Source organism: Monodelphis domestica, chromosome 1 (genome assembly GCF_027887165.1).
Source record: "Monodelphis domestica isolate mMonDom1 chromosome 1, mMonDom1.pri, whole genome shotgun sequence".
Lineage (NCBI taxonomy): Eukaryota > Metazoa > Chordata > Mammalia > Didelphimorphia > Didelphidae > Monodelphis > Monodelphis domestica.
Genome location: NC_077227.1, coordinates 408,379,278 through 408,404,411, shown reverse-complemented (window position 1 = coordinate 408,404,411; position 25,134 = coordinate 408,379,278). Strand labels below are relative to the sequence as shown.

Genomic DNA, 25,134 nt, shown 5'->3' with positions numbered 1-25,134 from the left:
AATGTCACCAGGGGTAGTCACTTAACATCTGAATGTCCCAGGCAACTCTATAAGACTAAAAGATGAAGAATAATTGTCATTTGCATGATGAAAGAACTTTCCTCATTGAGAATTTTCTTTACAGATGAATCATAACACAGGACCAAAACTATGAACTTTTAAAAGAGTTTTATTGATACCTTTTGTTTTCACATCACCATAATTTGTGGCTGAGCTATCCTTCTCCCTTCCTGCCCAGTGAGCCTTCCTTGTAACAAAAAGAGTAATAGTTACCTGACTGAGTATTAAACCCTACTTGCTCACTTTTGTCACCAAGAGAAAAAAAGTGATGTATCTCTTCTCAGGGACCAGATTGTTCATTATAAAAACAGCTTGGCTTGGTTCTTTCTGTTTACATTATTGTGGTCATAATATGTTGTTTTTCAAGGTCTGTTTACTTCACTCTGAATCATTTCACGCAATGCCTCTTATGTTTCTCTGAATTCATCCTCTTCATTTCTTACACTACAGTAATATTATGTTACATTCATAGTGTTGCTATGGATATTTGGTTAAGATTATATGCCCAAGATAGTTGTTTTAACACACACACACCAAACCCTTCCTTGTAACAACAACCAAAAAAAAAAAAACCAGCCCATTTAAATAATCAACCAGCAATCAGCATGCATTTATTAAATACCTACTATGGCACTATGCTAGACCCAAGGTCAACCAGCAGCAAATGTATGTAATTATGCATATTGGATTTCACATGTTCACATTTCACATCACTCTTTCTTGAGAGGAGGAAGGCATGTTTCATTATCAGTTCTCTGAGAGCAAGATTGTTCCTTAAAATTCATCAGTATTGTTTCTGTTGTTATTTATATTGTTGCTGTTATTGTTATTGTCATATTATCATTCTGCTTTCTTTACTGTGTGTAACTTCATGTAAATCTTCCCTGGTTTCTCTCAATTCCTTATGGGGTTTTTTTAACCATTATCTTCTATCTTAGAATCAATACCAAGTGTCAGTTTCAAAGCAGAAGAGAGGTAAGGGCTAGGCATTTGGGGTTAAGTGACTCACCCAGGGTCACACAGTGAGGAAGTGTCTGGGATCAGATTTGAACCCAAGACCTTTCATCTCTAGACCTGACTCTCTAATGTTATCTTTTTTGTGGTACGGTAATAATCTTTCATATACCCCAATTTGTGGATGTTTCTTTTTAAAATCAAAGGTAGTCATTAATTTCCCCAATTGTTCTCTTTAGATTACTTCCTCCTTAAGCCAAATTCCTGGTAAAATCTTAGGTGATGAGAGCCTTTTTTCTCTTAACTCAAATCCAGACTCCTACTCTCCAAGGTGCATGTTAAATTACTCCCAGTTTTACCCTTCTTTATCTTAATTCAAAGGTGAAGTGATTGCTTCCTCTTAAATTCTCATCATTTCTTAAGAAACAACCAGTTCTTTTTCATTGGTCATATACCCTTTGAAAAAAATAAAATAGTCATTAAAGCAAATCAAACATTTTTCAGCTGCTCTTCTCTTAAGACTGAGAAAACTCCAGTAGATGTCAGAATAGGTGAGATGATAGTACACTGTTAGCTGATGTTCGGTTCTGAGTACTCCATTTTGGCAAGGGCCTTAATAAGCTAGTGTCCAGATGAGAGTGACTAGGAAGTGAAAGGCTCAGACAACATATTGTATGATTGAATTGAATTGAAGATGAGACTGGAGAGGTTTAGCTATAGAATTGAAGACTTAGGACATGATGTTAGGCAGCAGTGGGAAGAGTGTTAGACTTGTGGCTCTGCCCCTACTCCCTTCTTCCTCCTTACATTCACCATGAAACCCAGAATGAGTGAATAACAAATGCTTGTAGAATTCATTATTTCCATTCAAGAATACTGGTACTTAATGATAAAACTTTTATTGCAAAATGGCAGGAGTTGCTTATCAATAAAGATGCTTTTTTCTTAAGTAGTCCCTTTAGTCTCTAAAAGGACTTAACATGATATTTTTCAAGTAATGGCAGTGGTATCTACTCTCATGAATTTATATTTATCAGGACTTCTGTGCTGTACTAGCAGGATATCAGGAACCAAAGTTTGAAAGATCTAAGAGAGAAAGGGGACAGATAAAAAGAAGCACTACTTCCTCTCTCCAAGGGAAGGGGAGGGATTTGATCAAGGTCCAGAGCTGAGAGGTAAGGAGGAAATCCCCTTCAGTCTCTGGTTTCTGGCTTCTTCCTTTGATAGTTATTATCCTGATTCCCTTAGCATGTTAGATGAATAAGATATTCAGTCCCTTCTAAGTAATAAGGTCTATTCTTTAGAGTACTTAGGAATGGTAAGGTTTAGGGTAGAGGGAAAATTAGGAATCCTTAATTACTATTTCAATCTAAATTCCCCTCAGAGGTTGAGGGCTCAGGTCTGAGGACCTGAGTCCCTGGTGAGATTGTGGAGTCAGGATGTTGGATTTTCCTGATATAGAGGGATGTACAGTGATTGAAGAGGTCAACTGAAAATCTTCTTGGGTGGATAGTCTCTTCTGTTCCCCACAGGGAAAAAGTCTCTATCCACTACTGAGGAATGGATGGCTAATCTGATTTTCTTCAGATATATGAGGGATCACAACAGGTTGAGCTCAGCAAGATGGTCCTCTCTCCTCAAGTTCAAAAGAGAGAAGAACCCCCTCTCCAACTGCTGATCTGCTTTTCTTGGCTAGAGGTTCTAGCCCATCCCCTGTTGACAGCAGAATTCCATCCTCTTTCTGCATGTTTTTGCAAACCAAGTCCTTGCAATGCAGTCTGTAATCCTCTCATCCACAGTGAAAGCAGTTTTATAAGGAAACCTAGAAAGATCAAATTTCCTACTTTCTAGGGGGAAAGAGTCATAATTTATAACTTGGGAGCCTATAGAGTCATAAGACTTTTGTCAAATCCTGCTTTGGGAGTGAACATTTAGCTTTAGCATCAAGGTAGGGAGAGATAAAATGGATGATTGCATCCTATTTTCAGGATAATCATAGAGTCTTAGAGTTGGAAGGAACCTCAGAAGTCACCTAGTCTGATCTTACAAGGGCCAAAAGAGATGATCTTCAAACTTCCACTTGAACACTTCCACTGGTGGCAGCCCTTGCTCTGATAGCATGGCTCTAATTGTTAGAATGTTCTATCTTCTATGCAAATATTCATCAGCATAGATATGAGATTTATCCAATGTGAGTATTTCCTCCAACAATGCAGATTGCAACCCCATCCTATCCTGTATGACACTCCTCCTTACCTTCACTGACTGAGGGAGGCCTTGCTCACCTTTTTTGTTTGTTTGTTTTTAATTTTATTTAATTAGTCAATTTAGAACATTTTCCCTTGGTTACAAGAATAATATTCTTTCCCTCCACCCCTACCTGTGGCACACAATTCCACTGGGATTTACATGTGTCATTGATCAAAACCTATTTCCATGTTGTTGATGTTTGCACTAGGGTGATCATTTAGAGTCTGCATCCCCAATCATATCCCTCTTGACCCACGTGATCAAGCAGTTGTTTTTCTTCTGTATTTCTTCTCCCACAGTTTTCCCTCTGGATGTGGATAGTGTTCTTTCTCATAAGTCCCTCAGAATTGTTCTGGAGCATTGCACTGCTACTAATAGAGAAGTCAATTACATTCGATTGTAACACTGTATTATTCTCTGTATATAATGTTCTCCTGCTTCTGCTCCTTTCACTCTGCATCAATTCTTGGAGGTCCTTCTACTTCACATGGAATTCCTCCAGTTCATTATTCCTTTGAGCACAATAGTATTCCATTGCCAACAAATACCACAATTTGTTCAGCCATTCTCCAATTGAAGGGCATCCCCTCATTTTCCAGGTTTTTGCCACTGCAAAGAGTGCAGCTATGAATATTCTTGTACAAGTCTTTTTCCTTATTATCTCTTTGGGGTACAAACCCAGTATTGCTATGACTGGATCAAAGGGCAGACAGTCTTTTAGTGCCCCTTTCCCCCCAATTATTTAGATCTAGTTTTAATTGTGTGAAAAGTGTTTGTAGTTATGTTCATATAGTTCCTGTGTTTGTCTCAGCAGATAGATTCCTAAGTATTTTATATTGCCTAGGGTGATTTTAAATGGAATTTCTCTTTCTAATTCTTGTTGCTGAAATGTGTTGGAAATATATAGAAATGTTGATGACTTGTGTGGGTTTATTTTTTGTATCCTGAAACTTTGCTAAAGTTGTTGATTATTTCGACTAGCTTTTTGGTTGATTCCCTAGGATTCTTTAAGTAGACCATTATATCATCTGCAGAGAATGATAGCTTGGTCTCCTCATTGCCTATTTTAATACCTTCGATTTCTTTTTCTTTTCTAATTGCTACTTCTAGTGTTTCTATTGTACAATGTTAAATAAGAGGTGATAATGGGCAATGTTTCACTCCTGATCTTATTAGGAAGGCTTCTAGTTTATCCCCATTGCAGATGATATTTGCTGATGGTTTTAGATATATACTTTTTATTATTTTTAGGAAAAGCCCTTCTATTTCTATGCTTTCTAGTGTTTTCAGTAGGAATGAGTATTTTGTCAAAAGCCTTTTCTGCATCTATTGAAGTAATCATGTGATTTTTGTTGGTTTGCTTGTTAATATGGTCAATTATGTGGATGATTTTCCTTATATTGAACCATACTTGAATTCCTGGTATAAATCCCACCTAGTCATAATAAATAACCCTCCTTATCACTTGCTGGAGTCTTTTTGCTAGTATTCTATTTAAGATTTTTGCATCTATGTTCATTAAGGAGATTGGTCTGTAGTTTTCTTTTTCTGTTTTTGACCTGCCTGGCTTTGGAATCAGTACCATATTTGTTTCATAAAATGAATTTGGTAGAACTACTTCTTTGCTTATTCTGTCAAATAGTTCGTATAATATTGGGAGTAGTTGTTCTTTGAATGTTTGATAGAATTCATTTGTGAATCCGTCTGGACTTGGGGATTTTTTCTTAGGGAGTTCTTTGATGGCTTGTTCAATTTCTTTTTCTGATATGGGGTTATTTAGGTATTCTAGTTCTTCTGTTAATCTAGGCAATTTATATTTTTGTAAATATTCATCCATATCACCAAGATTGCATAATAGTTTTTAATGATTGCTTTAATTTCCTCTTCATTAGAAGCGAGGTTTCCCTTTTCATCTTTGATACTGTTAATTTCATTTTCTTCTTAACTTTTTAAATTAGATTGACCAGTACTTTGTCTATTTTATTTGTTTTTTCAAAGTACCAGCTTGTAGTCTTATTTATTAATTCAATAGTTCTTTTACTTTTGATTTTATTAATTTCTCCTTTAATTTTAAGGATCTCTAATTTTGTTTTCATCTGAGGATTTTTAATTTGTTCACTTTCTAGTTTTTTAATTTGCATGCCCAATTCATTGACCTCTGCCCTCCCTAATTTGTTAATATATGAACTCAAGGATATAAATTTCCCCCTGAGTAGTTCTTTGGCTGTATCCCATAGATTTTGAAAGGATGTCTCATCATTTTCTTCAATGAAATTATTGTTTCTATGATTTGTTCTTTAACCGATTTTGGAGAATCATATTGTTTAATTTCCAATTAATGTTTTATTTGCTTCTCCATGTACTCTTACTAATTATTATTTTTATTGCATTATGATCTGCAAAGGTTGCATTTATTATTTCTGCTCTTTTGCACTTGTTTGCCATGTTTTTATGCCCTAGTACATGGTCAATCTTTATGAATGTACCATGTGCTGCTGAAAAGAAGATGTATTCCTCTTTGTCCCTATTTATTTTTCTCCACATATCTACTAACTCTAATTTTTCTAAGATTTCATTTACATCTCTTACCTCTTTCTTATTTATTTTTTGGTTTGATTTATCTAGATCCGATAGAGGAAGATTCAGGTCTCCCTCTAGTATAGTTTTTCTATCTATTTCATCCTTAAGCTCCACTAGTTTCTCCTTTAGAAATTTGGGTGCTATGCCATTTGATGCATACATGTTGAGTACTGTTATTTCCTCATTGTCTATACTGCCTTTTATCAGGATGTAATTACCTTCCCTATCTCTTTTAACTAAATCTATTTTTACTTTGGTTTTGTCAGATATTACGATTGTGACTCCTGCCTTTTTTTTCTCAGTTGATGCCCAATACAATTTGTTCCATCTGCTTACCTTTACCCTGTGTGTATCTACCTTCCTCGTGTGTGTTTCTTGTAGACAACATATGGTAGGATTTTGGTTTCTAATCCACTCTGCTATTTGCGTTTTATGGGTGAGTTTATTCCATTCACATTCAGAGTTATGATTATCAGCTGTGTATTTCCCAACATTTTGATTTCCACTGCTAGTCCTGCCCTTTCTTCTTTAACTATTTCCTTCTACACTAGTGTTTTGTTTTTAATCAGTCTCCCTATTCCCACCCTTATTTTGCTTCCCTCCCCCCTTCTTATTCCCCTCTTATTTTTCTTTAGAGTCTTTTTAATCTACCCCCATGCTCTCCCTCCCTTGTACTACTTCCCTCCCCACCAGTCTGTTTGTTACCCTTCTACTACTCTATAAGGCTTAAATCAATTCTCTGCCCCAATGGATCTGAGTGTTCTTCCCTCTTTGAGTCAATTTCAATGCACGTAAGAATTAAGTATTTCCTGTCTCCGACCTCTTTACCCTTCCAGTGTACTGATGTTCTTCCCCACTCCCACCACATGCATCTTTATGACATATAAATTTACCCCATTTTGTCTCTTCCCATTTCTCTTAGTACTAATGAATTCACTGGGCTACCCAGCTGTACCCCCCACCCCATTTTTGATTTATTTTGTTTTTAAACAAAAGGAATCTAGACTTTTATTTCTAGAAGTTTGGAAAATATAGGATAATTTCCCAAAGACACTCCAGCTTGCTCTCATGTCTTTGTTCACCATCCTTTTGCAGTGACTGTCACGGAGAGAAGTCTTAATAGTTGAATTCTATACATACTGTCCGTCCTATACATAGTCAGTCATAGACAATGAACATTCTTCATCTGCTTGTTTTTTCTTAAGTGGTATTTAAGCCAAACCCTTAAGAGATCGTGAATCTCGTTTAGTAGGCTCCATAATGTTCTAAGGCAAGATATCTTGAGCACAATGTCATCCACAAAGAGCAGACTCTGGAGAATCTCTCCATCTATTGGGAATCCCTTTCATTTGGGCCCTATCTGGGCATCCTCCTTGACAGTGGTGTATACCTTTTCCTCCCTGTTTTATTCATCACTTGATGTTAATAATCAGAAGGTCATTGTACAAAATTATCTCTTATTGGATATTTCAGGGTATTTTTTTTTATAATTTTGACATGCTTTTAGAGACATTGTTGGAGGAGAATTTCTAAGGCAACTTTTTACGCTTGTCAAATCAAAGCCTTTTAGTAGTCAAACAATAAGCACAATATTCTCTACACATTTGAGACAATTTTATTATGGAAAGATGTGGGTTACTATGGAATATTATTTGCCTTTGCCTGTCTATCAAGAATGTCATCAATGCCTGAGTAGATTATTATCAAATGTTTTCCATAATTGGGAATTTGGACATGGAAGTTAATAATTACTGATATATTTTCATTTTCCTTGTAGGGATAATAATTAGGTCTTGACATTTTTTTTTCCCTGGATCTTTGGTATCCTCCCCTCTTTCATGTAACAAATAAAAATATCTTCTACAATGTATCTAAGAACAAAGTACTAAGAAGTGACCATTCAGCCCATGATTAAAAGCCTCCAGTGGGAAGGAACTCACTACCTCCCTTGGATGCCATCTCTTTCACTTCAATGTAGCCCATTTTGTTAGCAAGTTTTTCCTTATGTCATATCTCAATCTACTTTGCAATTTCCACTATTGCCACTTATTCTGCCCTTTGGGGCCAAGTATCTTATCTCTAGCCTTTTGGAACTGGAAGGAGAGGATCTTTTCAGATGGAACTGCAAAACCATTTATTCAGCTGCCCAGCTATGTAGCACAGTGGATAGAGAGCCAGTCCTGGAGTCGAGAGCTCCTGTGTTCAAATTTGGCCTCATGACACTTCCCAGCTATGTGACCCTGGGCAAGTCATTCCCCACCCCCCACCCCTTTCCTAGCCTTTCCACTCTTCTGTCTTAAACCAATATACACTATTGATTCTAAGAGGGAAAGTAAGGGTTTTTAAAAAAATACATTCGTGGGGTCAGACTGTATACACTGAAGAGGTGGTAAGTAGAGGAGTCAAAAGACTGGAGTGGTAGGAATGATGAACCTGTAAAGCCTAGGGGCCGTTTGGCAGTGAGACACTTCCCAAAGGTGGTGTACTGTAATTTGTGCTTTGGCATAATATTCAGTTTATCTATCCTGATCCTAGGATGTCTACCTCAAAATCAGAGACTTCATTACTCATGTTGGCAACTCCTTTAATAGACAACCCATAATTCTTGAAGGTTACCACTTCGATAACCTCCACCTTACTTAAATGCACATTGACATAGGCACAACTACAGTGTTGACAGTACTAAGTTATGAAGTAGGGGAATGTAATGAAAATAACAGAACAAGAACAAGACAGAGTCCCTCTTCTACATGATATTCTTTCAGATACTTGAAGGAAGCTGTTGTATCCTTTCTGAGTCTTCTCTTCTGGCTAAATATCCCCAGTTCTCTAAATCAATCCTCATGTAATATTGATTTAAGACATTTTACCATTCTTGTTACCTTCCTCTGCTTGTCCTCTAACATATCCGTATCCTTAAACCATCTTACTCAGCACTGCATACAGTCCTCTTGAGATTGTCTGGCTAGTGCAGAGTATAGAGGAAATATCTTATTAGTTTGGGAAGCCACATTTCTCTTGATGCAGCACAAGACCACACTGCTGACTCCTCTAGCCAGTTGTCCACTGGAACTCATAGATCTTTTTCATACAACCATACCTTCCCTATTTTGTACTTGTGAAATTGTACCCAGAATTTTTTTGTGCCCAGACATAAAGCTTGCGTTTGTCCCTGTTGAATTTTGCATTTTTAGATTTAGCACAGTTCTTGTCAAGATCTTTTGGGATCCAGACTCTAAGCTAGCAGTTAGCCAACCTTTCAAGCTTGCTCTTATGTACAAATTTTCTGAGCTTTCCATATGATTTTGTTATTGATAATAAAAAAAAAGAAGTTAAACAATACAGAGTAAAGCACCCTTCACTGAAAACTTTTCAGTTTGACTTCTGAATCTAGTCAATATATCTCCAACTTTTCTACAAGAATAATATGCAATGCTTTATCTTTTATTTTTCTGAAATCTGCAGGAAGCCTTGTCTACAGTATTCTCATGATCTGCCAGAATACTATCCCTATCCAAAAAGGAAATAAGATTAGCCTGGCATTGAACTGTTCTTATGAGTCCATGTTAACTGTCTTTATAATTCCCTCTTCTCACTTTAATGATCTGTTCTAGAATTTTCCCATACAGAATGTACCTAAACAGTATCTATTGGTTTAGTTCTCTGTGCATCCACATCTACCACTCCAGTTAAATCTCGTCTTTCTTACTCTGGAATTATTTCCCTCTGTGCACAAGATTTCTATATTGAAGGTTTCCCAACCCTTCTGGGTTGCTTCCCCTAAAAAGAATTTTAGTCCCTGAGATCCCACCTATTAATCCTTTAAAATGTACTTTCTTTATTGTATACAAAGACTGACACACAATTGAATGTAAGGGACTTCTCTACTAGCAGCAATGCAATGATCCAGGACAATTCTGAGGAACTTATGAGAAAGAACACTATCTACATCCAGAGGAAGAACTATGGAAGTAGAAACACAGAAGAACAACTGCTTGATCACATGGTTTGAGGGGAATATGGTTGGGGATGTAGACTCATCCTAGTGCATGATCATCCTAGTGCAAACATCAGCAACATGGAAATGAGTTTTGATTGAGGACACATGTAAAACCCAGTTGCTCATCAGCTACCAGAGGGGGTGGAGGGAGGGGAAGGAAGGAGCATGATTCTTGTAACCAAGAGAAAATATTCTAAATTGACTAAATAAAATTTTAAAAAATAAAATGTGCTTTCTTCAAATATGTGGTACATGCCAAGCCTTCCCAATCACAAAACTCTACAAGAGCATAGTTACTAGGCCATCATCCTTGACATTTTTTTTTCATTAATTCCCTTGATCTTTTGTTCTTCAAGATGAATTTTATTATTTTTTCTAGTGCTATAAAATATTTTTGGTTAGTTTGATTGCTATGGCACCAAATAAGTAAATTTAGATAGAATTGTCATATTATATTAGTTGGACCTACTCATGAGCAATTAATGTTTTTCCAGTTGCTTAGATCTGACTTTATTTGTGTGAAAAGTGTTTTGTAATTGTGTTCCTATAATTCCTTTTAACGGGGGAATCGATTTACAAGTGTTTTATATTGTCTAGAATTATTTTAAATGGAATTTTTCTTTCTATCTCTTGCTACTGTACTTTGTTGGTAATATAGAAATTCTGATGATTTATCTGGGTTTATTTTTTATCCTGCAACTTTGCTAAAGTTATTTCAACTAGTTTTTTAGTTGCTTCTCTAGGATTCTCTAAGTATACTATCATATCATCTGCATAAAGTGATAGTTTAGTTTCCTTTAACTTAGCCTCCTTTAAGTTGGAAGGGGAAATTTAAGTAGGCAAAGATGGAGGTAGGAAGAGGATCCAATTTTAGTGGAGAAAGAGAGAACCATCATCTTTGTTGTGATGCATTTTATTTCCTGCATTTTTGTATCTGTTTTGAAGCTTTCCTATGAACATAGATTTGAGTAGATTGGTTTGGGTTCATTTCACCTTGCAACTTGAGCCCCCCAGGAACCCTTGAATTCCCTGGGGGCAGTTTAGTTGATGAGACCTAACAATTCAGGTTCAGAAGGATTAGAACTATAGTGAATTATTGGATTTAATCAAATTGGGATCCAAAAGAGATTATAAACACCCTTCTAAGCATCAAATCATATACCACTGGGGCTTTGGTGATTTTGTTTATTCTCTTTAATGTAAGGATGTAGTTACATCACCAAAGCACCAGAGGTACCTTTGCATCTTTACTCACCTGTAAATTACTTAGAGTTGGTCTCTGAGGATTTAATGAAAAGAGGTGGACATTTTTGTAAGGATAACACAGACATTATAGAAGGTCATAGAATCCTAGGATTTAGAAGTTAAGGAGACCTTAAAACCTTACATAGGAAGAACCCGAGACTCAAGAGAAGTAAAGTCATTTGCCCAAGATTTCAATGTAGCAAAGATGGGGCCCCATTTTAGGAATCTCCTGCCACTAGATCCATTTTTCTTCCCTCTGTCTTAGCATTACTTCAGGTCAGTTCACCATTTACTAATCTGTTAAAATACTCCTGGACTACACCTTGGGAGAAATGCAAAGAAAATAAGATGCTCTTCCTGCCCTCATAAAGTTTTAACCTAATGGGAGGAAATGAAACACACACAAATAACTATAATGTGAAATGGATCCAGCAGTTCAACAGACATATATCTGATGACTATTGTGAAATAGGCATTGTAGTTACAAAAGTAAAAAGCAGCATAGGCCTTGCCCTCAAGTTATTCACAACTAATAGGAAAGAAATATACTGACAATTATTTTACAAAGTGAAATGTGATGTGGGCAAAGTGCTTTAAACAATATAAAAGTGTGAAAAGTGTAAAATGTCTGTTATATGAGTACCAAGAGAAGAAAAATCAGAGTTGGGTAGTGGGATCAGGAAAAGCTTCATGTCCAAGGTGACTTTGCTGTGCCTTGAAAGTGCCAGACTTGGATGAGAGAGGAAGGCTCTTGGAAAAGATTTTTCAACTTTGCCCCATAACAACCCTGTGAGGGTGTTCTGTTATTAATCGCCATTTTATAGTTGAGCCAGTTATGTCTCAGAGAAGGGCAAATGATATTAGCTCAAGGTCACACAGGTAGTAGATATTAGATCTGGGTCTCCTGCCTCCAGATGTTAGTGCTTTTTCCATGTCACTGTGTTACCTCTTAGCAAATTGTTAGCATGGGTGCAGAAGTAAGAAAGCATAGGAGACCTGTAAGAAAGCAGGTACCCTGAGAAGTCCAGTTTTCTTGAAGCACCAGGGAAATGAGATTGCATAAAGGAACTAGAAAAAGTAAAAAGACACTAGGTTGTTGTGAGATTGAAATGTCCGGTCAAGAAAAAGTTAAAAGAGAGCCATTCAAGAGTTTTGCAAAGTAATTTGGTCATATTTGTGTATTCTGAAGATAATTCACATCGTGATGAGAGATGTATTAATACAGATCAAGAGGTAGGTGAATACTAAGGGTAAAAAACAGTATTCATTGGAAATGAGGGGAAATAGTCATAGAATTTCTGTGATTTGATGGAGCACAGTGAGGGAAAGCAGTCAATTCTTCTCCAATAAATCCAAGCAGGAATTATTAATTAATTTGTTTATTGGTTACATTAAAATTCCCAGGTATCTCCCTCCTTCCCTACACTAGAACAGACATTCTGATCGAGAGAGAGAGAGAGAGAGAGAGAGAGAGAGAGAGAGAGAGAGAGAGAGAGAGAGAGAGAGAGAGAGAGAGAGAACATCTAACTATGTCTTTCATGTCTGTTTATTAGTTCTTTCTTTACAGGTGGACATTCACAAGTTATTCTTCAAACATTATTTGCATAGCTATATATAATGTTCTCTTGGTTCTACTCATTTCTCTTCATAATTTCATGTAGGTCTTTCCATGGTTTGTTTGTTTTTTTGATTGCTCATAATTTCTTGCAGCATACTGTAAGGGTCAGAATGTAAAGGGTAAAAATAAAAGACTGGACTAAATTTATAAGAGTGTGGTCACCAAGAATTATTATTAAATTCCAAATGATTTTTATGGTAATTTATTTACAAAAGGAGAAAGAGTAAAAATAAGAAAATCAAAGAGAGTAGATATTTACTCTGGCCTGGTCCAAACCAGACAATGCTTCAGAGGTCCAGTGAGGAGGGCCCAGAGGTAAATTATACAAGGTTTTAGCCACAAAGCCTCCTCCAAGATGAAGGGCCTCTCCAGAGGCTAGTACCTCTAGAACAATCCAGGGAAGGGAGTCAGCCTTTTTCACTCACCCACATGGTAGTTCAGAGGGAGAAATTTAAGAGCAGTCTCACCAAGTCCAGGGTCTCAGCCCCATGAAGCAGATTCTTCACCAGCCTCCAACTCAAACTCAGAACTCCAAAGAACTGCCTTCACAAGAAGTTACTGCTCCTTTTAAAGACGTGTCTTTGTGTCACTTCCTGTGCCTTCTTCCACTTTATGTGGACCAATTATAATCTATAAATTTTCTTAGGACTGCCCGGGGGAAGCCAGTAGGTTCTAATTCATCACCCACTTTCACACACATGGGCCACAGACCTCCCCCACTTAACGATAAGTGGAGTATATACTATTCTGGTGATTAAATCTAAAAAATGGGCAGGGGAGAGTTAATCCCATCTTCACAATACCAAGCAAGTTTTATAGGGGAAATGTTGTTTCTTGTTTTTCACCTTTATATTAGCATTTTGGGGAGCTGGTGGGGAGACTCTAACCACATGATTTTATTAGTATACATCACCAGTATGGAAACTATCCCCACCTATACATATTATCAATTTTTTTTTCAAATCTTTATCATCTGTCTTGGGATCAATCCTAAAGCAGATCAGTAAGGCCTAGATAGTCAGGGTTAAATAAGTTGCCCAGGGTTATATAAGTAGGAAATGTCTGAAGCCAGATTTGAATGCAGAATATCCCATCTCCAGTCCTGGCTCTCTATCAACTGTGCTGCCTAGCTGCCCATTGGCAACTTATTTGGAATCTATAGTTTTAGTGAGAGTAAAGTCATTTGCCTGTGGTCACTTCACTGGCATATATGACCACATGTACTGAAGTAAGATCAGGGTCTTCCTTATTACTAAAACTGGTTTTCTCTACAATGCCACTCTACTTTATATCTCCATTATAGTAGGCAGTTAACAAGTGTTGGTCAGATTGAACAGACTCTCCCATTTTGCATTCTGGTGTGTTTAAATGATGGCATCATTAAACTTTGTCACACTGATGGGATTCCATGTACTTATTGCTGTTTTGGAGAAAACTCCACTGCCTTGGGAAATAAGCTATTTGGAATGAGGAACAAAGCATTTTCTGGAAGCATTATGGAATTTTCTTTTCTACTAGGTGTTAACAGGGTCAAGAAAAAAGATATAGGAAGAATGCTCATCTGCAAGATGAGAAATTTGGTTTCTATTTCTAGCTTTTTTACTCATTTTCCATTTTGGTACCCATTTCATGGGAAGAAAAAAATGATTGCCTTATAGAACTACTGGAAAACAGCAAATAAAAAGTGGTTTGACTTCTCAGAGAAAAATACTTTGTCAGTAGCAGGATTGATTGAAGGTAATTTTCAATGACTTCATCTTTTCATTGAGTGCTGTTCCCTCTCTTAAAGACACCATGGCATGGTGCAAAAAACATTGGATTTAAAATCAGAAGACCTGAGTTTGGGTTCCCCCTTTGCTCCTTATCATGTATATAATGCTGATCAAGCTACTTAACCTTTCCGTTCCTCAAATTCCTCATCAGCATGAGGGAGATGAATTAAATGATGTCTAAGGCCCCTTTAGCTCAAAATACTATGATCCTTCCTGCTTTGTCCAACCTGACTTCTCTTCTTCCTGGCAGGGCTGGTTGCTGCCACAGACCCTGGGGTTTCTCTCTCTTGTTTGTGGAATAAACTCCTTCTATGTCCCAGGAGTTGCACCAATCAACTTCCACCAGAATGACCCTGTAGAAATCAAGGTAAGTATATGCTGTGCTTCTACAGAAAGAGTGAAGAAATAGGTGGGACAGAAGGAGTCCTTGGGTTAACAGAAGAATTCTTCATCCTCCATAGCTAGTAGAGAAGGGTGCTGACGTTAATGGTCAAGGTTCTTGCTTATACTATTTGCCCTTACTTGGGACTGGCTCCTCCTTGGACCAGTTCAGTGACAGTCCTGACCTCTTTATGTATCCATGTAGTAAGACATTCACTAGGCCTGGAGCTCTTTAATGCAACTCGACTCACCTATCTTAGTGTTTTGGATTTTTTTTTTAATTGGTTTTTTGGGGGGTTTTGTTTTTAGTTTTTTAATTCTTAGTGCTATGGTTTAGTCACAGGTGAGGATAATTCCTGTTGTTGCCACTGTGTCATCTTAACCCCTTCTTTGTTTCAGTTTTGCCCCTAAAAGGAGATATAGGATTTAGTGGATAGAGGACACCTTGGATCTATTCCTAGCTCTTTCTCCATCTCACTTTATGACCTTCTCCTTAATTTCTTTCCTCTATATTAATTAAAATCACCATAAATTTCCAGTTGTCTTGGGTATTTTATTTGGGATATCCCATGGTGACCAATAATAAATATAGTTTAGGTCACAATGCTAAAATTATCCTTTACAGCAAGACATTCTGTAGGTCTAAGCTTTTCCTTCTATAAATTGAGAGATAATAGTATTTTCCTTCTCTGCCTCTCAAAGATTGTTAAAGGCATTGTCTTTAGACTATGTGATAGAAGTACAACTTGGTATTCTTAAATATACTTTATTAAGTAATAAGTATATTTACTCTTTTTAACCCATACCTTCATCTTAGAATCAATACTAAGTATCTGCTCCAAGACAGAGGAGTGGTAAGGGCTAGGCAATGGGGGTTAAATGACTTGCCCAAGGTCATATAGCTAGGAAGTATCTGAGGCCAGACTTGAACCCAGGTCCTCCCAACTCCAGGCCACTCTATACATTGAGCTTGTTGCCCTAGTACTTTTACTCTTGATGTAAAGATTAAAATTTGGGGGAAACTGAGGCAGGTAGGAATTAGTTTCTCTCTGCAAGGAATATTATATTTTTAGAGGTTTATTGAAGATTAAAATATAAAGAAAATACAAGTAAGAAAGGCACGTGCCAGGTGGGCCAAGAGGCCCAATTCAATTTCACTCACATCATGAGAGACGCGTATGCTCCGAAGCAGAAGTAGAAAAGAGGCCCCAGAAGCCTTTACAACCAGGTTAAATACTCCATCTCGCTCTTGGCCCAGGTGAGGTTACAAGGCACTTTGGGAAGTGAGCAAGGACTTCTGGGGAATGGAGTCCAGAGTTCAAATCTCCATTTTTACATTAAGTACATTTACTCATTAAGTAAATAATATTCCAACATGCCCTCCACAAAGTGTTCCCTCATCATAATATGAAAGTGACCCTGAATTCTGAAAGCTACACCTAGTGGAGGGTAAGCTCCAGTCTTTCCAAACTAACATAACTCTGAGTCCCCCTTCCACCTTCCCAGTTACTATAGAGGGCAGCCCCTCAGACTCACAACTTAGGAGCCATCCTGGATTCCTCACTATCTCTCACCCCCACCCAACCCTCGTATACAAGCTGTTACCAATGTCAATTTTTACCTTTGCAAATTCTGGGATATGTCCCCTTCTCTACTCTGACACTGCCACCACTCTGGTACAGGCCCTCATCACTTCACACCTTGATTATTGCAATAGCAATATTGTGGATCTGCCTGCTTCAAGTCTCTTCCCTACTTCCAAGTCATTCGTCGTTCATCATTCTCCATTCAACTACTAAAGTGATTTTCCTAAAACACAGGTCTGATTATTTTATTCCCCCTATTCAGTAAACTACAATGGCTGCCCATTGCCTCCAGGAGCAAATACAAAATGCCCTGTTCGGTATTCAAAACCCTTCATCTCCTAGCCCCCTCCTACCTTTTCAAAAGGTACTCTTCAATCCAATGACACTAGTCTCCTGGCTGTTCATGAACAAGTCATTCCTTCTGTAGGCTCCGGGCATTCTCCCTGGCTATCCTTCATGCTAGAATGCTCTCCCTCTTCCATTCCTACTACTAACCTCCCTGGCTTCCTTTAAGTCCTAACCTCTTACAGGAGGCCTTCCCCAGCCCCTCTTACTTCTGATGCCCTTATTATTGTTATGGTTATTATCCTGTTATTTCCCATTTATCTTGTAAATAGCTTGTTTTGTATGTATTTGTGTGCTGTCTCCCCCCTTAGATTGTAAACTTCCCATTGCTTACTTAGAAAGGCACCTGAGAAATAGGAGTCACTTAATAAATGTTTATTGAGAGTAAGGGCCAAGGAAAAAGAACCAGCCAAGCTGAGTGCAAAGAAACTTCATCCCCTGGGTGTTGGCCACCAGGGGATGTCCTTTTTTTCCCCTTTTGGTCATAGCAACTCGTGAAATTATATGCTAAGATATCAGAGTTGCAGGCAGCTTCCAGCCTGAGGACACACATAGTAGGTTTTTGAAGTACCTAAATAATTCACATTGATTTTTATAGACTAGATATTTGCTGTTATTCATTCTTCCATTGGAAAAGTTTAGTTGAGAATGTGCCATGGATTAGGAAGTCTAGAATATTATTTATCTAGGAGGAAGAGTATAGCGAATCCTATTTGTTTGCCTGATTTGAAGATAATGCTCTCTCTCTCTCTCTCTCTCTCTCTCTCTCTCTCTCTCTCTCTCTCTCTCTCCCTCTCTCCCTCCCTCTCTCTCTCTCCCTCTCTCCCTCCCTCTCTCTCTCTCCCTCTCTCCCTCCCTCTCTCTCTCTCCCTCTCTCTCTCTTCAACCCCCCCTCTCTCTCCCCCCCAGGCTGTGAAGCTGACCAGTTCTCGAACTCAGCTGCCCTATGAATATTACTCACTGCCTTTCTGCCAGCCCAAGAAGATAACATATAAGGCAGAGAATCTTGGTAAGCCCTTTCTTCCTCAAAACAGTGTGGTCCAAATAGGCATTAGTGTCTTTTCTCTTTGTCTATTTCTGGGTCTTTTAGTCAGATGTTGGTCCTCAGGCTGAAGGAATAAATATCCTAAATCTAAAAGTAAGCAGAGTTGGGACCAGAAGAAGCATAAAGTATTTCTGCATGTATCTTGCCTGCCCACACCTATTCTCATCTCACTAAAAGTTTGTATACTTATCAGGCAGTTCTCTGCATCTGTTTTAAATATCTTTGTACCCATCTGTTTTCTCCCCATTCCAAAAGGAGTAAAGTGAACAGATGGTGGTGATAGGACCTAGTAAGCTGAAAAGTTTGTCTTTTGTAATCTCCCACTTCTTTGTCTTTGAACCCTTACCCTTTCTGCCTCCTGGTGCTTTATGAACCAGCTTGCCTGGACTCCAGTGTCTTCCTATTACCCTCTAGATGGATAAAAACCCCTTATTCTTCCCAACCAATGCTCTCCCAAAATGCTCTACATTCTAAGATTTACTTCTGCTTTCTCTATTTTTACTTGGCCTTCTACTTTACTAAGAAGATTGAAGCCATCCACTGTGAATTTCCTCAACTTCTTTCATCTATCCTTACATCACAATGTCCTCACCCATCCAACTTTTTTTCTTCTTCCTTGTTAAATCTGCCCTTCACATGTATACTCCTCCCCCACCAATTTCCTGTGACCTAGCTCCATTTCTCATGCACTTTCAGTCTTTCTTGTGGGCTTCCCCTGAATCTACAAGCATTTTCAAGTCTCCCTTCCCTAAAATAAACTTTCCATTGATTACCATCTATTCCACTTCTTTCCTCCCTATCACCACTAAACTCTTATATTAGACTACACTCATTTTTTGCATTTTTCTTGCCAATTGCTTCTAAATCCTTTATAGTCTTATGTGTCCCCACTACTGTACTGATGCTGTTCTCCCCTAGACACCTCTTTACTATCAAATCCAATGACTTTTTGTCTGTACCCTTTTTAAAATGTGGCTATGTCCCAAGATTCTCTCCTAGGTCTTCTCTCTACATTTTCTCCTTTATTGATCTTATATGCTACTGTGGGTTCAATTATCACTTCTATGGAGATTATTCCTAAATCTATCTCTGGCCCCCTATAATTATTCTAAAATATGGTTAAATTGCCATGACTTCAAAAACGTTATGTTTAAAACCAAACCCAAGACATGATATATTTATTATGCAATTATGATAGGCCAAAAACTACTAAGCCCTGGAGGTACAAATATAGGCAAAAAGAAAGATGGTCTTTGCCCTCTGGGAGCTTACATTGTAATAGAGGAAGATAAAATACCAAAAAAAAAAGGGGGGGGGGACTGGGACAGGGTATCTGTGACATTAAAATCCAGAAATTCAGGAGCCAAGCCAGCAGGGGAATGAAAGTTGGCTAGTCTGAGCCTCTCCACAAAATGGAGGCCCCAGGAGGAACTCACTAATGAGAAAAGGGGACCAGCATGTTGGGAAAGATACTTCTGGATAAGAAGGCTACAGGAGCTAATGGATAATCAAGAATGAAGAGGATTCAGATGAGGAGGAAAGTTCCTGGATGCGAATATAGCTCTTGAGGCATGATGTTAAACCAGAAATTCAAAAGCATAATAAGGAGAACTAATCAAACACCCCCCTCCCCCAACCTGCTTCTCTCCACCATGTTCTCTCTTTTAATGGTATCACCATCCTCATAATTCATCTTTGACTTCCACATCTCCTCATCTCATTCAGCTAATCATTTCCCCAAGTTCTAACTCTATCATACTTCTACCTCTACCAAGTTTCTCTTTCTACAATATCTTATCCAGTACCTCCTGTGAGAATTTATTTTCACATATTGTATTCTCATATCAGGCAGGGCTATCAATTCTTTTATATTTAAGAAAATTACTATGTATTTCTGTGTTTGGAATCTGGATCAGAAATTCTATCTGGTTTACTGCCTTTTGCATTTTCTTTGTCCTTAGGAATCCCAAAGAATATCTTCCTTTTTACCAAAATTTGATTAATAAATGAAGGAGAAGAAAGTTCTTTTCCTGTGTATGTGATCTGAGGGGTCTCTCTACCTGTGGAGATGGGGGCAAGATGTGGATGATGTTATAAACAACCTATTAGCTATCCACTAGTTAGAAATTTCTTGGGATATTCAAGGTAGGAGCTGAATAATGAACTCCTGAAACTTTATTAAGCTGCCTAACCTAGCTTCCAAGTCCCTGGTCATTTGAGAAGGCCATGGAGATCTGTATGTCACTTTATCAGTTATGATGCTAGGCTAACAAACCATTCAGTGAATTGTTATCTCTTACCCAAATTCAGTCTCTTGGAATAATTTTAATTAACACTCCTTCCTCTCTTCTCTATAACAGCCTTGTCCAAGTCTTCGTCTTTTTTTTTCCTGGACTGTTTAAAAAGCTTCTTACCTGTTCTCTTTCCCATCCAATCCATCCTACCCAAGTAAACTTATTAAGATCCTACCATGTCACTGTCCTTTAAAAAAACCCAAAACTTTTCGTTTCTCCCCATTACTTGCTAAATAAAATGACCCTGACATGACAGGGGCACTAATTCTAATTCACTACTGACAGATCTGTGAATGCTTCCTTTTACTATTTTGGAATTGTGAGAAAAATAGGTTCCAGCCTAATCTCTTACTACATCTTTCCATCTATCCTGTGTGCCAGTCAGACTAAACTACTCTCTGTCCTTCACTCTCGTCCTTTCCTCTCTAATCTTTGTCAGAGATTCCTATCTCATCCTTTGCTCATTTCATAGCTCTGCTTGGAATACCTCCTTCTCCCCTTCCCCTGAGGCTCCACTCAGATATTATCTCCTGCCTGAAGCTCTCCTCTACCACTCTCTCCCCTCCCCAAATACTACCTGTACTCTAGGAGAAACTGCTTTGTTCAGGTATTTCCCTGGCTCTCTTTTGATCCCATGACTTTCTGCCTTCATCAGAGGAATACTTGTTATCTCTTCTTCTTGCCCTCTTCTCCATTAGAATGCAAACTCCTTGAGGCACTGATGATATAGTTTTTATCTTTTTAATGATAATAACTGATATATAATACTTTAAGGTTTGCAGAATGTTTTGCACTTGTTCTCTCATTTGAGGCATTTAACAACTCTGTGAAGTAGATCCAATAGGTATTATGACCCTCATTTTACAAATGAGGAAGCTGAGGCTTAAAGAAATTAAATTCCCCATAATCACCAAGCTAAAAAATGTTAAAGGTAAGACTTCAACTCCACTAGACATCCCCATCTTGAACACAATTCATTCTATGTAGCAAGCATTTAATAAGTATTTTTTAAGTTGAATTGCCCTTGGAAGGCAGTCTTTAATGGCATCTAAAAAATTCTATCTAGGGCCCTATTGGGTTCAATGTTTTCTCAATAATTTACATGAAGACAAAATCTGTGATGATGAATTGGCAGGTGAAACAAAGCTAGTGTATTTTGATGACAGAATTGAGATTCAGAAAAGACTCCCAAGTTAGGTAAATGAACTGAAGATGAAATTTAACAGGGATAAATGTTATTAAGTCCTCTACTAGCATTAAAATAAAATAAATTATATATGTATGTATACATATAATAAGTTAGATATGATTTAACAGTTCCTGTTTCTTAAAAAAAATATGGATATTTTGGCTGACTACAACAGACCAGCAATGTGGTATAACCTCTCTAAAGAGAAAGGTGCTAGTCTTACTGTTCCTTGCCCTGGCCAGAACACATCTGGAGTATTGCATTCATCCCTATGGCCAGTGTTGAAATAGAAAGCTACACCTGTTGTCAGTAATGATGGCTATATTGATGGGTTTTTGTATGAAATGTACATAGAGGGGCAGCTACGTAATATCAGTGGATAGAGAGCCAAACCTAGAGTCTGGAAGACCTGGCCTCAAATGTGGCCTCAGATATTTCCCAGTTGTGTGACCCTGGGCAGGTCACTTAACCCCAGTTGCCTAGCCCTTACTACTCTTGTGCCTTGAAGTAGATACTTAGTATCGAATCTGAGACAAAAAGTAAGGGTTTCAAAAAGAAATGGGGGAGAGAGCTGTTCATGGGAAATAGGTTAATATGTCAAAATAAGCTTATCAGTTAAAACCTGAGAAAGAAGTAGCTAATCCCACATCCTGGAAAGGACTGCCTCCAATAGAGAGGATTATTGTTTCTTGGTTGTAGAGGATGCCTTTGGTCCGAAGTTTGACAAGAGAAACTGAAGAACCTTTTAACTCTTAAGATTCTGTTGACCCATCACCGTGCATTTCAACTGGTATAAAACAATGTTATTAAAGCTAATCCACACTAAAGTGTGAATTCCCTCACTTTTAGCATCTCCAGGGGTTACTTGTTGACTCAAGTGAACCTCTTAAGGAGAAGAATTTCAAGTAGTAAATGTGTTAGGCTTGGAAGATAGAAGGGGCATTTGTTTTTTCCTGTTTCTTCTAGCTTGGACGAAGGTAGTAGGAGCTGAAGGAATTGAGGACAATAGAATCATGTTCTGTAACTCAGGAGGACACAAGCAGCCTGGCCTCCCTAATGCTCAGGCAGGGAGTGCTAATGAATAGTGTTCATGGAGCCCTCAACCACCAGGCACTACCACCTCTGGATATCAGGATCTAAGAAAGGGCTAAGTGTAGGATCTTGGAACCAACTAGATGTGTTATGGGTAGGGCAGATCCAACAGGATTCACTAAAAGGTAAGAAAAGGAGTCTCCTCAACCTCAAGCTGAAGAGAAGAAACTAATGGAGCAATCATTTCCTCTGCTGATTTTTCTTGACCCCCACTGTCAAGAGAAAGGGTCCCAAATTCTGCTCTCCTCTCATTTTCAGAGCTTTCTATTAATTCTTTCTCTTCTGCCACCAAAGTAGGGAAATCTACCTGCTTGTGAGTCTTACTAAGTTGTGGAATCCAGGGATCTTGTGAGAGACTTCAGACAACTTCTGCCCCATTTCTCTGTTTCCTTTTCCCCAGATATTTAAGAAATGCTTGCTTTGGGTGTGCAAAAGTTATTCTAAAGACAGTCAACTGTTTACCATGTACCTAATTGTTATGGAATGAATTGATTCTTGATCACCTTGTGAAGAATTAATGTGTCCCCTTGTGAGTTACCTTCTCCTTTATGAAACATTTTGTATTGTGACGATCATAATCTGAAATTAATTTTATTATTTTCATTTAACTAGAAAAATACATTTTATTCTTATCTACACAGTTTTCTTAGTTAATTGCTCATGTAGCTTAATCATCTTTTTACAACAGAAAAAAATAAGAACTGTGTCAAAAAGAGACAAAGTACTACAGTATATTCTTGTTTTAACAGAATTTTCTGGGTTTGAAAAAGTGGTGTTTGTTTTGCTAAACTCTTCTCACTTTCTCCTCATCTTCTTTCCTTCTCTTCCTTAAGCAAATAATAGGAAAAAAGTACTGGACCTATCTATCAGCTTTGTAACTTTGGCAAATCACTTTCTCTGTGCCTCAGTTTCTTAATCTGTAAAATAGAAATAATGCTGTACTTGCCTGCCTCTCAAGGTCATTGTGAACATCAAATGAAATAATGTCTCTATAAAGCATTATATATTCATGGGGGTTTTGTCTTAGAATCAATACTGTGTCTTGTTCAAAGGCAGAAGAGTGGTATAGGCTAAATAATTAGAGTTGACTGACTTGCCCAATCTCCCTTCTCTAACCTGGCTCCCTATCCACTGAGCACCCTAGCTGCCCCTAAAGCATTATATGTTACATATTATCTGTTATTACAAATTCATCTTGTCCCTTGGAGATAGAGGAGAACTGAGCCTCTGCTGATATCAAGCAAGTGCTCTGTGATGGACTGCTTCTCTCTGTGTCTCTTTCATGTGGCAGGAGAGGTGCTGAGAGGGGATCGGATTGTCAACACCCCTTTCCAGGTGTTAATGAACAGCGAGAAGAAGTGTGAGGTTCTGTGTTACCAGCCTCGAAAGCCTGTGGTGCTGACAGTTGAACAGAGCAAACTTGTGGCTGAACGCATCAATGAGGATTATTATGTCCACCTGTGAGTGGCTCTCTTTCTCTTCCTCTTCTTCCTCCTTCTCTATTTCAGTGATGTCTATCTAAATTGAAGCCTTGGAATAAGTTTTTTATTTTGGGTTCTATAATAAAAGTGAAGCATTTAATTATTTTTTTTTTAGTATATTTAATTCCTCCTCCTCTTTCATACCCCCAAGAGGGCTGTTTTTCAATTGGGGCAGACCTGGAGGGACTGACTTGGGGTTTGCCATTTCAGCATTGCAGATAATTTGCCTGTGGCCACTCGGTTGGAGCTATACTCAAATCGGGATGATGAGGGCAAGAAGAAGGAAAAGGAAGTGCAATTTGAACATGGCTACAGGCTAGGCTTCATGGATGCCACAAAGGTAAACAGTTACCAAGTGCTTGGGGATCTCTTGTCCACAACTTATATTCAAAGGTTGCCAGGTAGGGATTAGGAAATGGTAGTGCAGGAAGGGAACGTGTAGGCCATCCATTTGTGAGAAAGGAAATAGTATCAGGCAAAGTGATTTGCCTGGGTTCCACATATCTATTATCTTTGGCTTCCTGTCCAAGGCTTTCTCATCTACACCACAGCCATCCAACCTAATTATTGAACTGTTCTAATCAGTCAGTCACTGGTCTTGATTATCAAAAGTCTGCTATGTGCAGGACACTGATAGGGGCTTAAGGAGATACAAAGAATTGCAAGATTTTGTCATTCTTGGACTTCACAGCCTAGCTGACAAGATATTTTCATGAAGAGAAAGCTTGTCATCAGTGAATAATGTTGGCTGTCAGTAGTGTACATGAAAGGGAGAGGGGAAAGTGGGTACTGACACAAAAGAAAGGTTTCTTGAAGAAAGCAGCATCTGCCTTGGGATTTAAAAGAGGGGTCAGAATTCAACAGATCAGAGTGGAGACTGAGGCTACAGAATGAGTCAGGTAAGGAGGTAGGAGAGCACAGGCCATAGTCAGGAAATAGGTGGTACTAAAGTGGGCTGGGCTCAGAAAGATGAACAGGAGTCCAATAACAAGGAAGAAGGAATTAGAGGTAGGGAAGGATAAAGATTGTTTGGGCATGGAGTTCTAGCTGGAATTCAGGCCGGAGAGGGGTAAGGTAAATTTGGGGGAAATAGATGAGGGGACATTATAGAGCCCCTCTAAAAGCCATATGAAGAAAGGACTTTCAGATTTTTCCAAAAGGAGTAGGTTTTTGAGGAGGAGAGAGACATGATCCAAGAGACATTTTAGAAAGGTAATATAGCTGGGCAAAGTAAATTGGAAC

At 38.2% G+C, this 25,134-nt stretch overlaps 1 protein-coding gene across 3 annotated transcripts in view; it reads left to right on the top strand.

The window, feature by feature from the left end:
* Positions 1-25,134, top strand: part of TM9SF4 (transmembrane 9 superfamily member 4) — a 65,758-nt gene that overhangs the window by 18,797 nt on the left and 21,827 nt on the right. Inside the window, exons 2-5 of one of the 3 annotated variants that reach the window (XM_056811963.1) lie at positions 14,730-14,846; positions 17,701-17,800; positions 23,703-23,871; positions 24,103-24,232. In XM_056811963.1, the coding sequence (XP_056667941.1) occupies positions 14,730-14,846; positions 17,701-17,800; positions 23,703-23,871; positions 24,103-24,232 (516 nt within the window). Of the gene's footprint in view, positions 1-14,728; positions 14,847-17,700; positions 17,801-22,080; positions 22,537-23,702; positions 23,872-24,102; positions 24,233-25,134 lie in introns of those variants that run through there. The other 2 variants (XM_056811965.1, XM_056811964.1) reach the window with 2 other exon arrangements.